The sequence below is a fragment of the Meriones unguiculatus genome, chromosome 10, assembly GCF_030254825.1.
Source record: "Meriones unguiculatus strain TT.TT164.6M chromosome 10, Bangor_MerUng_6.1, whole genome shotgun sequence".
Classification (NCBI taxonomy): domain Eukaryota; kingdom Metazoa; phylum Chordata; class Mammalia; order Rodentia; family Muridae; genus Meriones; species Meriones unguiculatus.
In genome coordinates, this window is record NC_083358.1 from 2801013 (window position 1) to 2815403 (window position 14391).

At 55.7% G+C, this 14391-nt stretch overlaps 1 protein-coding gene across 1 annotated transcript in view; it reads right to left on the reverse strand.

Moving 5' to 3' along the window:
- The window catches only part of Kcnk1 (potassium two pore domain channel subfamily K member 1), a 31376-nt gene extending 17438 nt beyond the window's left edge, over positions 1-13938 (reverse strand). Inside the window, exon 1 of the mRNA XM_021648361.2 lies at positions 12914-13938. Coding sequence (XP_021504036.1) covers positions 12914-13268 — 355 coding nt within the window. The 5' untranslated portion in view covers positions 13269-13938. The remainder of the gene's footprint in view (positions 1-12913) is intronic.
- Between the last annotated feature and the right edge of the window lie 453 nt (positions 13939-14391).

Here is a 14391-nt window from a genome sequence, read left to right on the forward strand (position 1 = left end):
GAGGCTGAGGCAGGAGAATTGTTGCCAGTTTAAGGCCAGCCTGGAATTCATGGCCAAACCTTATCTCAGAAAGCTGGGGACCCTTGTCACAGCACCTTGCCCACCTGATCTCCTTTGGATGATGTTTGCCTTCACCGAAAAAAAAAAGTTGGGAACCCCCCAACCTCCCCAAATCCAAACAAGTTGGTGGGATCTCACTTTGCATCTCAAACACTCTGTGGACCCGCTTGGTCGTGAACTGTGGAAGTATGTGCTCATTGTACACTTAGCTTCAATATAATTCTCGTTTCTTGAGTTCACACCTCAAAGAAAGTGACAGGAAGGAAAAGGGGACTTTGCAAGTGTGAGCCTGTGTGGCATTAAAAATCACACCTTCTGAGGAAGTGACGGTGCCCAGCGGGGGCTGGACACAGGACTGCGGGGATCCCATGCTGCTCCTGTGGAATGGGGGCTGGGCTTGCATCTGTGCCATCCCATGTCCTGAGAAAAGCTGGCCACCCTCCCTATGACTCTAGCACCCCGGGAGATCACCTTGGACAACTATACAGTACAAAGAATTGTATTTAGAACACACTGCTCAGGTGGCTCAGTCAGGATGGTACTTGCCGAGCAAGCATGAGGACCTGAGTTCAATCCCAGCGTCTGCACAAAGCAGCAGCAACAGCAGGAGCGATACACATGTCAATCCCAGAACAAGAGGCGGGGACGGCGGGCCCAGAGGCTTGTCTACATGAAATGCTGAGCTCCAGGCCAGTGAGAGCCTGTCTCAAAAAACAAGGTGTGTGGAGAGACTGATGAAAACGGCCAACATGGCCGTTATGGCTTCCGCTAACACATGTGCGCATGTACACACACACACACACACACACACACACACACACACACATTGGATGCCCTGATGGCACAACCCCTCACCCTCAAGAACAAGTGTGTGTGCTGTGCAGACACACACACACACACACACACACATACACACACACACACACACACACACACACACGTGTGCCGCGGCTGCCTGAGAGCGGAACTGTCACGGTTTTCATGCGGTCTCACTCTGCAATCAGGGGTTTACCAGGACAGTCAGGAGTGCAGCAACTGGATGGCACACCTGGACTCACAGCAGCTGTGACTCACTAGTCTAAGCCCTGGACAGTGTCCCCATCACCCCAGGGCTGGGTCCATGAGGAGGGGGACAGTGGACCCCCTTCCCATCCAGTCCCGCACGGAGCGCCTAAAACATGAGTCGTGCCTGGCCGTGGGGCGGAGAGAGCTCAGGCCGAGGCGGTGCACTCTTCCATCCCCTATATGACGCTCATGGTCCTGAGGGAGCTATATGCCTGTCCTCAGCAGATGCCAAGGCTGCCTGAAGCCCTGTGCTGTCAGTCGTGACCTCCAGGGTGGGCCAAGACCAGCAAGCTCCCTCAGCTGTGGCCTCCTGGGGCCTGCACTGCTGTAAACCGCCCTGACGGGAACAGGGGTGCTCAGAGGAGATGCTGCGCCCTCCCCTTTCCTATCAGACTGCTGAAACAACGGCCCCCAAAGCTGGAACTTCCCCGGGAAGCTCTGGCTGTCAGGTTGAGAAGCTGCAGCCTGACGCCAGCCGGGTGGCGGCCTTGTCTTTCAAGAAGAAACCTCTTGTGGTCCTGACACCTCACAGACCGCCTGGAAGGACAGACCGGAGCCCGAGCAATGACTGGTCAGTGGCGGCTGAGACAGCACCGGCCAGACCTACCTCACTTGCTTCCTCTTGCCCTCTGAGCCTAAACCCCGCGTCAGGGCCTGAGGGTGGACTCAGGGTCACTGGCCACTCCATTTCCTGTCTTGTTGGCTTTTCTCTACTCCTTCCCTTTTAATTGGCCTGCTGAGGTCAGGCGGCAAAGCCTGGCTCATGGGGACAAGCCCAGTGATGCCATGCTGTTCTGTTCCCATTCGCCCGCCCAGGACCCTCCACGGGAAGCCCTGCCCACAGCTCAGCTGCTCCATGCCCACACCCCAGCCCTGAATGCTGTCTTCAGAGCCACGCCCTTCCTTTAGAACTGCAAGAGCCAGGCTTGCCAGATATAGCTTCCCTGTCCTCGGCTGGCATGCAGGCCCCGTGTCAGGGAACAGCAGTGAGTCCTGCTGCCCACGAGCCGAGGGCCAGCCCTTCTGTGCTCACTGACCGCTGGTGCTGCAGGTGGCTCTGGACTGGGGCAAAGCTGGCACTTCACTCCTACGGCTCATGATGGCCTGAGCACACGTCCCGGACAGAAACAGCCTTCCTCCCGCACCACCACCCAAGCTCACCCGCATCAGTGGACCAAACACCATCCCTCAGACGGCGGCCTCCCACATCGAGTCCTCCAGAGACCCACATGCCTCCGGGGGCCCCACACTCCCGCCTCCACGCCCCTTTCTCTCTGCAGACAGTGCCACGGGCCGCTGAGCTTACAGGGCCGTCCTTTTATTGTGAACACCGTGAGGAACACTCGGCTCAAGGAACAGCCATGTGGTCTAGGCAGGGCAGTGCGCTCCGGAGGAACCACTGATTAAAGACGGCACTGACAGGAGCCCAGCCCCCACCTCGCCCCCGCACTGCCCGGACTTCCGTCTTTCTAGGGTTCTTCATCTGAACACAAGCACTGCCTTAAAATGCGGTGAAGGGCAGGGGCTGTTAGCTCAGCCCGGTGCTTGCCCAGCAAGAAGACGGCCCCGGATCCCACCAGCCCTGAACATGCTGGGTGTGGTGGCTCATATGTGTGATCCCGCACTCAGGAGGCAGAGGCAGGGGCATCAGGAATTCAAGGTCATTCTTGGCTACAAGTTCAAGGCCAGCCTGCCATGTCTCGAATTACATTAAACTAAAGAATAAAAATAATTATTATATATAATGTATATAATAATCATTGTTATATAATAATAATAATAAGCTAAAATTAGCTCCTGACTCTCACTCTGTGGCATCATGATGAACTTTTCTAGCAGTATGGACCAGACTGACTCATGATGATGTGACTCCACAGTGCCCTTCCCGTGGTCTTTGTCAGTGACACTCAGAAGGAGCCGGGGACACGGAGTCCACCATCTGAGTGCTGACAGCCGGTGCCCTGCGGGAGAAAGTCACAGAAAACAGAGCAGCAGGCTGTGAGTGTGGGAGCGAGCAGGCGTCCCTGGGCTGTCCTCCCTCAGCCCCCATCGGCTGCCAGAAGAGCAAGGGCAGGCTGCCACCAGCTTCCGTGTGCTTGGCTAGACGTTTGCTTTCTGGCCTGCTCTTTCTGGTTCTTCGTTTCCCGTCCCTTTTTCTCTTCATGGTTTTGACCGCTAAAACTTCTGCTCCTTTGACATGGCAGGAGGGGAGCCAGAGCCATGTGGGGGACAGATGGCCTGTCCACACAGTGTCCCTGCCCTTCTACAAGGGGCCCTGCCATCCCATGCCCACTGGGGGGCCGCAGGTCAGAGCCTGGGTGGAGGGGTGGAGAAGGGGCCCCTCCTCAGCCCAGAGCCTCTCAGGCAGGCAGGAGGCTCCAGAGCAGCCTCTCCTGTGTCTTTAATTAACTTAATCCACCTAACCCTGGTCTCTAAATAATTGAGGCCTTGGTAACCGGTCTTCAAGAACTTGAAGAATTTTGGTTACAAGAAAGCTGGAACCTTTTAATTTGGGTTTAAGACATTTCACTTCCATGTTGTTCCTAAGCCAAGGCTGCAGCAGGAAGGAGAAAGCAAGTGCTAAGGGGTGGAGGGCAGCAATTACAAGAAGAGAGTCCTTCAGAACTGTGAAGTAGCTGAGGCAAGAGGGCGGAAATGTGGCTCAGTGGTCAGTGCTTGCCTAGCGATGTGAGGTCCTGGATTCAGCCCCAGCACTGCCAGAGGAGAAGAGGCGGGAAAGAAAAGTGTGTGAGGGGAGCAGAGGGAGAGAGAGAGACACAGAGAGAAGGGAGGGAGAGGAGGTAGGTGGAGGAGCCTGGGAGAAAAAAAAAAGCAGAGGTAAGGGAGAAAGAGAGAGAGAGAGAGGGCAGAGACACAGAAGAACGGCATCAGGCAGTCACTCACAGTTTTTTTTAATTCTTTTCTTTTTTTAATTCCAAATTTTCAGGAATAATTGTGTCACTCCGCTAATTTTTATTTGCTACTAACTAACGTGTGTGTCTAAGTGTTAGATTATGATCGCATGTTTATTTGACAATGATACCTTCTGAAATGACTGACTTTCTTGAATAAAACCAAAAAGTTCATGCTTGCATTATTTGGCTCCTAAAAGCAAACCACCTAGACCAGTCCATGGTTTCTTTCACGTTACCCGCTAAAAGCTGTGCTGAGCGTGTTTGTTAGCGTTCTGTTAGCTGTGTGTCTGCAACACTTTTTAACACAGATTTTTCCTGCGCTACCAGGCATTAAGTATCCTCTGTTGAATCTATAAACTACAAAGCTCTACTTTTTCAGCCGTTTGCACAGCGTATCCACTATTAAATTAGAAACAGAAGTGAAGTTTGGATGCTCTTTGTTGGCTCAGACGCTGAAGTGTTTGGAACTGCTTGGAGGTTCCCGCATGGCAGCAGCTTACCTCGGAGCGCCTCACTCTCCATCCACAGTCACCGTTCCTGCTTCCTCTGTCTACTTCCCCTCAATGGTGGACGTCAGATCTGTCTCTCAGAAGCCTTCTGCCTCCTTAGTCAGGAAAGTGCGGACCGTGGCAGGCAGTCTCCCACCCCTCCGAGTGTGACCCTCACTGCTCCCCGTCATAACCCACCCTACAAGGACTCCAAGTACAGGGCCCATGGCTGGATGCCAGACCTGACAGGCAGAGCTCCTTCTTTCTTTCTTGCCATAGAATGTCCGTGGGAGGGGCCTTTCCCAGTCAGCGTCCATCATCCCAGCCCTTTTAGACCTGGGAGGGAAGCCTTGTAGGACACGCCAGCTGTTTGCTCAATGTCCACCAGGGCTTCCCACCTCACAGCAAGCCAGGATGCTGCCATCATCTGTCCCTCTCCCAACTGTGGAGCCTCACTCAGCTCCAGTTAAGACGCCTTTTTGGGTGTTCTACTAACCAGCCGGGAGAAAGGGCTGGAAGGACAACCCTCAGCAAAGGCCCCTTCTAAGAATCCTGTGTGCCAGGCTCAGAAACCCTGGGGGGAGGGGAGGTTCTGGGGAGATGGGCCTTTCTTCTGCCCTCCTTATAATCTCTTTCAGCCTGCCATGCAGACCCAACCAGAAGCAATAGAAACGTCAAGAGACTCCAGCAGAATAAGGAGGGTAAAGCCTCACAAAAGCGTGACTACTGAGGACGCGTCGGAGCTGGGGCCTCCAGCCCTGCGCCCACAGACAGCGCCACGACTCCGTTTTGTTAACTGAGGTGGTGTCTTATAATGTAGCCCAGGCTGGCCTCATTATAACTCATTATGACTCGCTGTTCCTCCCGCCCTGCCTCCTGGTGCTGGACTCACAGGCAAGTGCCAACACGCTAGGCTTATCCAGTGCTGAGGACTGAGACCTCCTCGGCCCTGATGTCACAGCTGGTCTAATGGCTGAATCCACAGAGCTGTGTCCGTCACTACCCTCACTGCCATGACAGCAGCCACCAAAGACATGGGCTATCCAGGCTGTGTGAGGGCGCGGCCCGTCACAGCGGGAGGCAGCTGCTAGCCTGATAACTGTTTGTCCGTGGTCAGGAGGCAGAAGGATGAATGTTCGCACTCAGTTCGATCTCTACCTTTATCTAGCCAGTGTGGTGCCCACCGTATCTAAGGCGGGTCTCCTCCTAACTAGCCCAGTCTGGAAAGCCTCTTTCACACTTGCCCAGAGACTAGACTCCTTTGTGACCCCAGATGTGGTACTGACAGTGTTAACGGCTGAATGAACCTTCAGGGAGTGGGCTTTAAGTTTCCAGCCGAATAGAGCAGGTAGCTAGGAATCATGAACTGTCTGGGATCCAGCAGATGACCACAGAGCACTGCAGGGTCCAGCAGGGCCCAGCTGTCAGTGTAGCAGTCACTTTTGCAAACCAAAGCACGAAAACATAAAAGCACCAGCAGCAGCAAACCAGTCCCCCCCCCCGAGAACCCCACAGCCAACCTGGGGGAATGTACACACAACCTCCAGCCCCTTCTAAAGACCTTCTGGCCAGGTCACATCCCCGCAGCAGACGATCGGCAAAGCGGTCAGCAACTGCAAGGGCACGGTCTGCCTAGGATGGACAGGAAGGTCAAAGCCTAGCTGAGTCCAGGGTGGAGGAGAGGTGCAGGACAGCGGACACTCAGACATCGTGTGCTCTCTGACAGAAACCGCCTCCCCCTCCCGTGGGGCCCAAACAGGGTGGACCCTGCTTCCACACCCAAGGGTCTGGGAGATAAACCTGTGCGCACACCCTTGAGAGAGTAGGATTGGCTGAGGTAGAGAAAGTCAACCCTGAATGTACGAGGCACCACGGAGTGGGCTGGGCTCCTGTTTGAGGAGAAGCCGGCTAGGCAGCAGCACCCTTCTCTTCCAGTGTGGCCAGCGGCCTGTGTTCCCGCCTCCCCTCCCTCAAGACTGCGGACTACCGCTCACACAGCGGAAACTAACATTCCTTCCTTAACTTAGCCCTCTCGGATATTTTGTTGCCTTGTCAGGAAAATGCAGTTGCCACTGAGCAGTGCCCTTGGAAGTAAAATCCAGCAAACGCCACTGAGCCCTGCCAAGGAGATCCGTTTCTGAGGCCAGCCTTGTGGTGGAGGCACCTTTGGAAATACCTTTTTTTGGGTCAAAAGAACTCACTGAGGGTAGTCCTACGTGCCCTGGCCTGGGCATTGCCAACTGTGTCCTGCCGGTCACTCCCCCCCACACACACACACACAAAGCACCAGCCTCGGCTGCAGACACCCCTCCTTCCAGGATCCCGGGGCCTCATGGCTCCCGATGGCTAACGGCGTGACTGACGATGCTGCTCCTGATAAGACACAGCTCTGCTATTAAAAGCAAAGATGCTGTTTCTTGAAATCTGTGGCCACTTGGTTGTAACAGTGAGTTCCAAGTTCTATAAATAGGTACAGAACGGCAAGTTTGCAGGTCACGGGGAAATAAAACCTCTGAGATACCGAGATAGTAAAGAGCTCACGCAGAACAGACTGGTGGGTTCACACACTTAAGCATAAATCCTGGCTCTGCCTGACCAGTGTTGGCTGGAAGCTCTTGTAGAATTTATTATACAGTGTGCATGCATGTAAGCGTGTAAGCGTGTAAGCATGTAAGCGTGCATGCGTGTATGTGTAAGCGTGTGTGCACCCATGGCCAAGCGCACGCCCATGTGGGCTCAGAGGCCGGGGAAGGTGTCAGGTGCCCTGCTCTACCTGCCTCCGCCTCACCTCCCCGAGGCGAGTGCCTGAGCTCCTCCTGCCTCGGCTGTGCACAGCTGGGCTGACTGTGTGGGCTTTCAACGGAGTGCCCCCCTGCCCCCCTTCTTACACAGGATCAAGCTGAAGTGTGCTTCTGGCTCAAGGGCGTCAATATCTCTGTCTCTGCAGGAGTAATATCACGCTTGACGACACTTAGTAAGGCTTACAGGAGGAAAGACTTAGACATTGTTTTCCTTTCTTCGCTTCCTGCCCAGAGTGCCAGGATCACAGGTGTGAGCCCCACACCCTGGCAACCTGTTTCTTCTGCTCCTGTGTCTGACCTGCCCCCACCCCACTCCCCCTCTGAAGAAAGGCGAGGATGGAGGACCCTGACACTGTGCTGGGTCTGTTACTGCAGGAGACCCCAGACTGCTGCCTAAAACAGATCTGCTTCCTGCTTCCTCAGCCTGGAGGCCGGAAGTCCATCCTCGAGGTGAGTTTCCTGTGAGGTTTCCCGGCTGTCGGGCGGCCCCCTTCTGGCTGGGTCCTTTTCCACTCAGCACTCTTCCCAGGCCCCTGCCTCTTCACCCAGGCCCTGCTCGGAGTTTTTGCCCTGGGATCTGAGCTAGGGTGCTTGGGTAAGACTCGATGAGGCCCAGAACAACCTTCCGAAGCCGGGGCCCCCTTCAATGAGAAGCAGGTTCTGTCTGCGGGCTGACAGGACTCCACCCGCAGGTTCAGCCCCGCCTCTGCGCTGTGAGAACCCCAGCACAGTCCTGAGAATTTCACTTCAGTTAGTGTGTGTCTGTCTCCTGTGTTTTGTCTGCATTTGTGTCTTCCCACTGGAGGCTGCATGGGCTCACGGAACCACAGAGTTCAAGGATGGATGAAACAGACGGCCTGGCGAGGTGACTCAGCAAGCTGTTTTGTTCTTGCAAAGGACCCGAGTTCAGTTCCCAGCACCTGTGTCATGCAGAAGGTCGCCTACACCGCCTGCTCCTGCTCCAGCGGAGCTAACATCCTCTCTGACCTCTGATGACGCCTGCACTCCTGTGCACATAAATATACACGGACACAGTCATACACATACATATAATTTAAAATAAATCTAAAAATATTTGGGGAGACCAACAGGTTCTCCAGAGAAAGCCAAGTGTCCCGGGATTTCAGGCCACACTGGCTGATAGACACCGTCTGTCTAACTGATTTTGTTCCTGTTCTACATAGATTACATCTGTACATACACACACACACATACATACATTCACTGTGCTTTGATTTGGCCGGATTTTGGAGAAACGGGGTCTCATGTAGCCATGGCTAGCCTTGTGCTCCCCACCCTCCCCTTCTGAAGATGGCCACAGTGGTGTGCACTCATAGTTGATGAGTGATCCCAGTACGAAGCGAGGCTTTGTGGCCATTCAGAAAGGGTGGGGTGTGTCACGGACCTGCCGCAGTGTTCGTGAGGTCCTCCAGTAACTGCCAGCTTCCCAGAAGGCTTTTCTGGGATCAATATCCTAGAGGGACCACGCAGCCCGGGCCCCCAGGAAGGAGGGGGAAAAAAGGAGGAGTCCTCACCAGGCTTGGAACTCCTCCAGAACATTCTTGACCGCTGTCTGAAGCTGGCCGGGTAAAGACCTGGAGAACAGCTGTTTCAGGGTGTGGGGCCCGAGGTTTCAAACAGTTCAGCTCCTCCAGACAGTAGCCACCAGGAGCACAGAAGGAACAGGTGTGGCTGACCCCAGCGCGCTTCTTGCACACCAGGAAAATGGATTGCCTCCAGCTTTTATTGTGTCAGAGAATTGTATGCCTGCTGTTTCTCCCCAGCTGTCTGAAAATATGGAGACCGGATTTCAGGCCTCACATCGCTGTGTGCCAGCGCTACTGTTCATCAGCCCTGGACATCGCAGGAACTGGCTGACGGTGAAAACACGTTTCCCCTACTCACAGCGGACTGGCAGCAAAGCACCGTCAGCGCCCCTTTTTACCTGCCCCCACTGCATTTTTTTAAATCACTAGTGCCCTGACTAACTCAAAGCCCAGCGTCAAAACAGCCAGGCAGCTCTTCCTCGCACTCTTCTTTCTTTGGACTCTTTGTAACAGAATCTTACTCTGTAGTCTGTGCTGGCTACGAACTCTCAGCAATCCTTCTGCCTCTGCTTCTCTGGGGCTGGGATACAAGTGTGAGCCACTGCATCCGGCTTTCCTGGCTTTAGATGCGTTGTAAAGTGTTTCCTCACGAAGGAGAAGGGACTTGTCTGCAGATGGCAGACCCTGTCACATGACCTATACGTTGCTACAGCCGAATCCAAATGCTGCATTTACCAGACATCCGAAGTCATCCTGGGGCCATGCCTGCAGGAGAGATGGGGAAAGTATACCCACGGCACCCACGGCACCCACAGCACCCACAGCATCCATGGCACCCACGGCCCCCACGGCACACACTGCTCCTAACAATGACTGGCAGCTACTCAGGAGGCTGACACAGTTGATCTCAAGTTCAAAACCTGCCTGCTGCCTGCCTGGGCCACAGAAAGAACCTGAGAAGTATAGTGAGCTTTTATCTCAATAAATAAATTAATTAATTAAAAAGTTCAAAAAGGTCTGGGGTATGACTTACGACCTTCTTAACAAGAGTGAGGCCTGGAGTTTCAGAGCACAGTGCAACAAAACAAAATGACAGTGACCAAAAAAGAAAGAGGGGGAGGGAAGGAGGCAGCTAAGAATGAATGGCTAAAAGCTACTGAAGATACGAGCAGTTATCCCGCTCCCTAGAACCAAACACTCTTTCCTTGTACAGAGGTCTCATGGTGCCTGCACGCCCCTACCCTGTTGTCCTAAAGTCGTCGCCCTTGGGTCAAGGAGCTGCTCCTCCACAGTTTTTGGAAAGAGCAGAACTGGAGGCCACTGCTCTGTTCTCTTCACTCCCCTCCAGAGTAGGCCTCTGCTGAAGGGACCCTCACCCAGGAGGGCCCACACTACACACGGAAGGTAGAAATGTCTGTGTACATTGCTGGAGTTGTCCTGACATGTAAGTGGCCAGGAAGCGAGCGTGCAGAGTGTGCGGCCTCTCCTGTGTGTCATCTCAGTCAAGAGCCCTGAGTGGGGAGAAGCAGCCATCTTGGCTCGTCTACCGGAGGAGAATCGAAACAATAAACAACAAACAGCTTCAACTGTTTGCTAAGGACAGCATGGTTGTGGTTCCTGAAGCCTTCCTCCAGGCACTAAGCAGGGCCCCTGCTCAGCCTCAGAGAACAGGCACATCCAGATCATGGCTGCAGACCAGTGAGGAACTGTCCTCAAGCCTCTTCCAAGAACCAGGACTATTTCAGTGGAAGCTGTTGTCTCAGGGCTGGCGGACACTGAAAAAGGCACCTGTCAGCTGACTACAGTGATGGCAGCCAGCAAGGACGTCTTTATGGGGCTTGCTGTGGCTTGGGTTTATTGGAGAGCGAGAAACAAGGTCTTACTACCTAATCCAGACCTGCCTCAGTCTCCCCAGTGCCAAGACTAAAGGTGTACACTAGAGCCCAGCAGAAAGATGTCTTTGTGAAGCCTGCCATTGACACTCCAGACAAGCCAGGAAGAGACCAAACAATCTCTCTCCACGGACTAGAAGAGTCCACTGTTAAAGTGGGTGACTGGTTCCTGCCTGAGAAGGGGCGGCTGCGGTCCTGAGGTCCTGCCTCACGTGCAGAAACCCGTTTCTTGGCGCGGAACGACCAGCCTTAATTCTAGCACTGTCTGCAGCTCTGCCACAGAGCCAGTCTGCAAACCCACCAGCTCTCCACTGTGCCCTGCGAGGGTCTCGGCCCGGAACCTGGGGGAGGGACTGGGACTCACAGTGGTTTGCGCACACCACCGCCCGCCCAGCTGGTTACAAGAGCGGCTCCTCCTTTGTCTGGCTTGTCCCTAAGTGGCCCTTGCTCCCGTTTCTGAAATGAGGCCTTGTTCCACACCACACTCCAGACCTTGTCAGGAACAGCCATGCGATCCGAATACCAACCACCAAGCACGTCCCCAGCTCTCCCGGCGCTCTACAGCGGCGGCTTCACACTCAGCACACAGACAGTTCCCAGAAGAAACAGGATCTGAACCAGTTCTTCACACTCAGAGGACAGAGGACACCATGATTACACATGATTATACATGACTGCAGACACTGCCCGCACACCCCGCCCGGGAAAGCACACACTCTCTTCCTCGTGGCGATCCTTCCCTGCCTTGCCTCCCAGGCCTTCTGAGAGCAGTCTTCACTCTCAAACTGCTCCCCGGGAGCCAGTGGTGAACTTCTGTAAATATTCACGTCTGCGGAGGAGGAGGGGTTTACACTCCGGCCACAGTTAGGATCCACAGAGACCTGGCTGGTCTGAGGACCTAACCGGCTGATGCGGAGATAAAGAGTGGACCTGGGCAGCCGGGCAGGAGCGGGCTTCCCCTGGAAAGAGAGCCAGCAGGTTTGTCCGGTTTGGGCATCCATTTAACACAGTTTTAGAGTGCCACAACCCAGCCTCCAACCCCTGTGTGTTACAGGTTCAGTGACTCACCGCAGCCCTCTGACCAGGAAATTTACCTGGGTGGCTGGAGACTGAGTGTCCGGTCATTGCTGGGTAATTAATGCAATAACTTCCCGGCCAGCCCCGGGAGGCAGAGGAGGGGGAAGCGGAGTCGCTTGGAAAGGTGGGGGCCTAATTCCCTGCTCCTGGCAGGCACTCCCAAGGCCCAGGTTCCAGGATGTCCGAGCACCCTGTGACCTTGTGCCTGCCGAAAGGGCCCGTTCGGAAGACACTCATCCTAGGAGGAAGGTGGCAGCCAGCTCTAGCTGCCCGGGCACCATTGTGTCCTCCCTGGCCTGCACGCGGTCAGTCACGGCTGACAGAGCCTGGCTCTCTTCATCCAGTCTAGCTGGTGTGCCCCGCGGCGGGTGTATGCGTAGATGGATTTCTAAGCCTCAGGCAGGAGGTAGAGCAGCTAAGTAGACCCGGACCCGGTCACACCTGAAGTTGAAACAACTACTGATCCTGGAAGCCCCCCAACGTGGGGTAGAGGCCAAGTGGCAGTCCCTTCCCCACTCACTCCTCCTCCTACTCCGACACCCCCCCCCCCCAGGCCTGTGTACTCAGAGGTCACCTGCAGAGAGCAGAGTGATGTCACCACTGTCCCCAAAACGACCGAGGAGGCCGAAAAGCTCTACAGTAGGGAAAGGAGTATCACAGTTGTGAAGGTGACCCATCCGAGTGTCATTACCGGGTCCCTGGGATGGGGCAGGAAGGTGCCCCCACCCCAGGCATCCTCTAACCTTTCTGCTCGGCTGCTAGGCCAGAGTGCCAGGCCCACCCTCTCCTCAACGGAGGGTCCCCATAAGTACGGGGCAGACGAGGCCCTGCGGGGTGCCAGGGACGCTCCTTAAGAGTTCCATCTGCTCTGAGGTCACCTCGCTGGCCAAGCGCAGATGCGCCCCCAGGAGGCCTGGGGGGAGGCCTGGGGGGAGGAGCCTGGGGGGATGCCTTTGGGGGGCGGCTTGAGGGGGGAGACCTGGGGGCAAGACCAGGGGCTAGGCCTGGGGGAAAACTTGGGGTGGCCCTAGCCGGGGCCGGGGAAGGAGGAGGCGGCGGCCGCTCTACCTGTGGTGGACAGCACCGTGCTGGCGAAGAAGAGCGCGGACGTGAAGTCCCAGTTCCAGTTCCCCGAGGCGTTGCTGAGCACCGACACCCCGTAGTTGCTGGCCTCCAGCACGCGGCTCAGGAAGCGCTCGAGCTGCGGCTCGGACAGGCAGGCGTGCTCGTCCAGGAAGCGCCGCGTGAGCTTGCGCAGCTCCTGGCGCAGCAGGTCCTCGTAGGGCAGCTCCACGGACGAGAAGACCACGGCGCCGAACACCAGGTACAGCAGGTAGCCCAGCACCAGCAGGCCGAAGCACCAGGCCGAGCGGTGCCGCTCCACCAGGCGCACACACGAGCTGCCGGCCAGCGACTGCAGCATCTTCCCGGCCGCGCTGCCTTCCCGGCCGGCTGCAAACGCGAGAGCCGCGGGGGCGCGGGCGCGGGGCGCGGGGCGCGGGAGCTGGGTGCCGGTGCCGGGCGCTGGCGGCGGGAGCGGCGGGAGGAGCGGGAGGAGCGGGAGGAGGAGAGCTGCAGCCCGCGGAGCTGCTGGCCGCCCGCGCCCCCTACCTGGCTTCCTGAACCGGAAAGCGCAGGCTTGGTGGCGCCGGGCCACCGGAGGCTGCCAGGCTCCGCTTCCCTTCCCAGTTCCCCAGTGCAGTCAGCAGGCCTGAGCTGCGTGTGTGCGTGCTTGTACGTGTGTGTGTGTGTGTGTGTGTGTGTGTGTGTGTGTGTGTGTACGTGTGTGTGTGTGTGTGTACGTGTGTGTGTGTGTGTGTGTGTGTGTGTGTGTGTTCTGAGCAGCAGCGCTTGTCTACCCCGGCCCCTCTCCTGGTCACTTCTGTCCCCCGGCAATCCTCCTGCTTAAAGCCGCTGCGCTAAATACAAGGATACAAATAGATACCGCCTTCCTCTGTCTTGCTGACGGCACAGCTGTGCTATGTGCTGCCCAGACGAGGGAAAAGAGTGAACCTCGCTCTAAAAATGAGACTAGAAACGTCCTCCATGTGGAACAGAAAGGGTGTGAGGGTCAGGAAGACACAGCCTCTGAACTTCAGCTTAAACAGTGCCCCCAAGTTCAGGGACTCCAGCGGACAGACATGGAAACGTGGGTTAGGGTACTGAGTAACTGATGGTGGATCGGGCTGTGAAAATGAGTTCTACGGTTCTGCATAAATATTCGTGTGGCCACGTGCTTCAAGAGTTCAAGGGTCACGGAGGGGGCGGTATGACCCGAGTCTGTGACACTTCCTACAGAAAGGAAGCAGTCATGTACCTGAAACTCACCAGAACAGTCGTATAATGTATCATGCTTAGCTGTCTGAGGGTTTCATTGCTGTGAAGTGACACCTTGGCCACAGCCACTCCTATGAAGACAGACATTGACTGGGGCTGGCGGCAGTTCAGAGGCTTAGTCCACTATTGTCATGGTGCCGGCGCGGTGCTGAAGAAGAAGCCGAGAGTTCTACATCCGGATTGGCCAACAGCAGGAAGAAAGAAAAGCG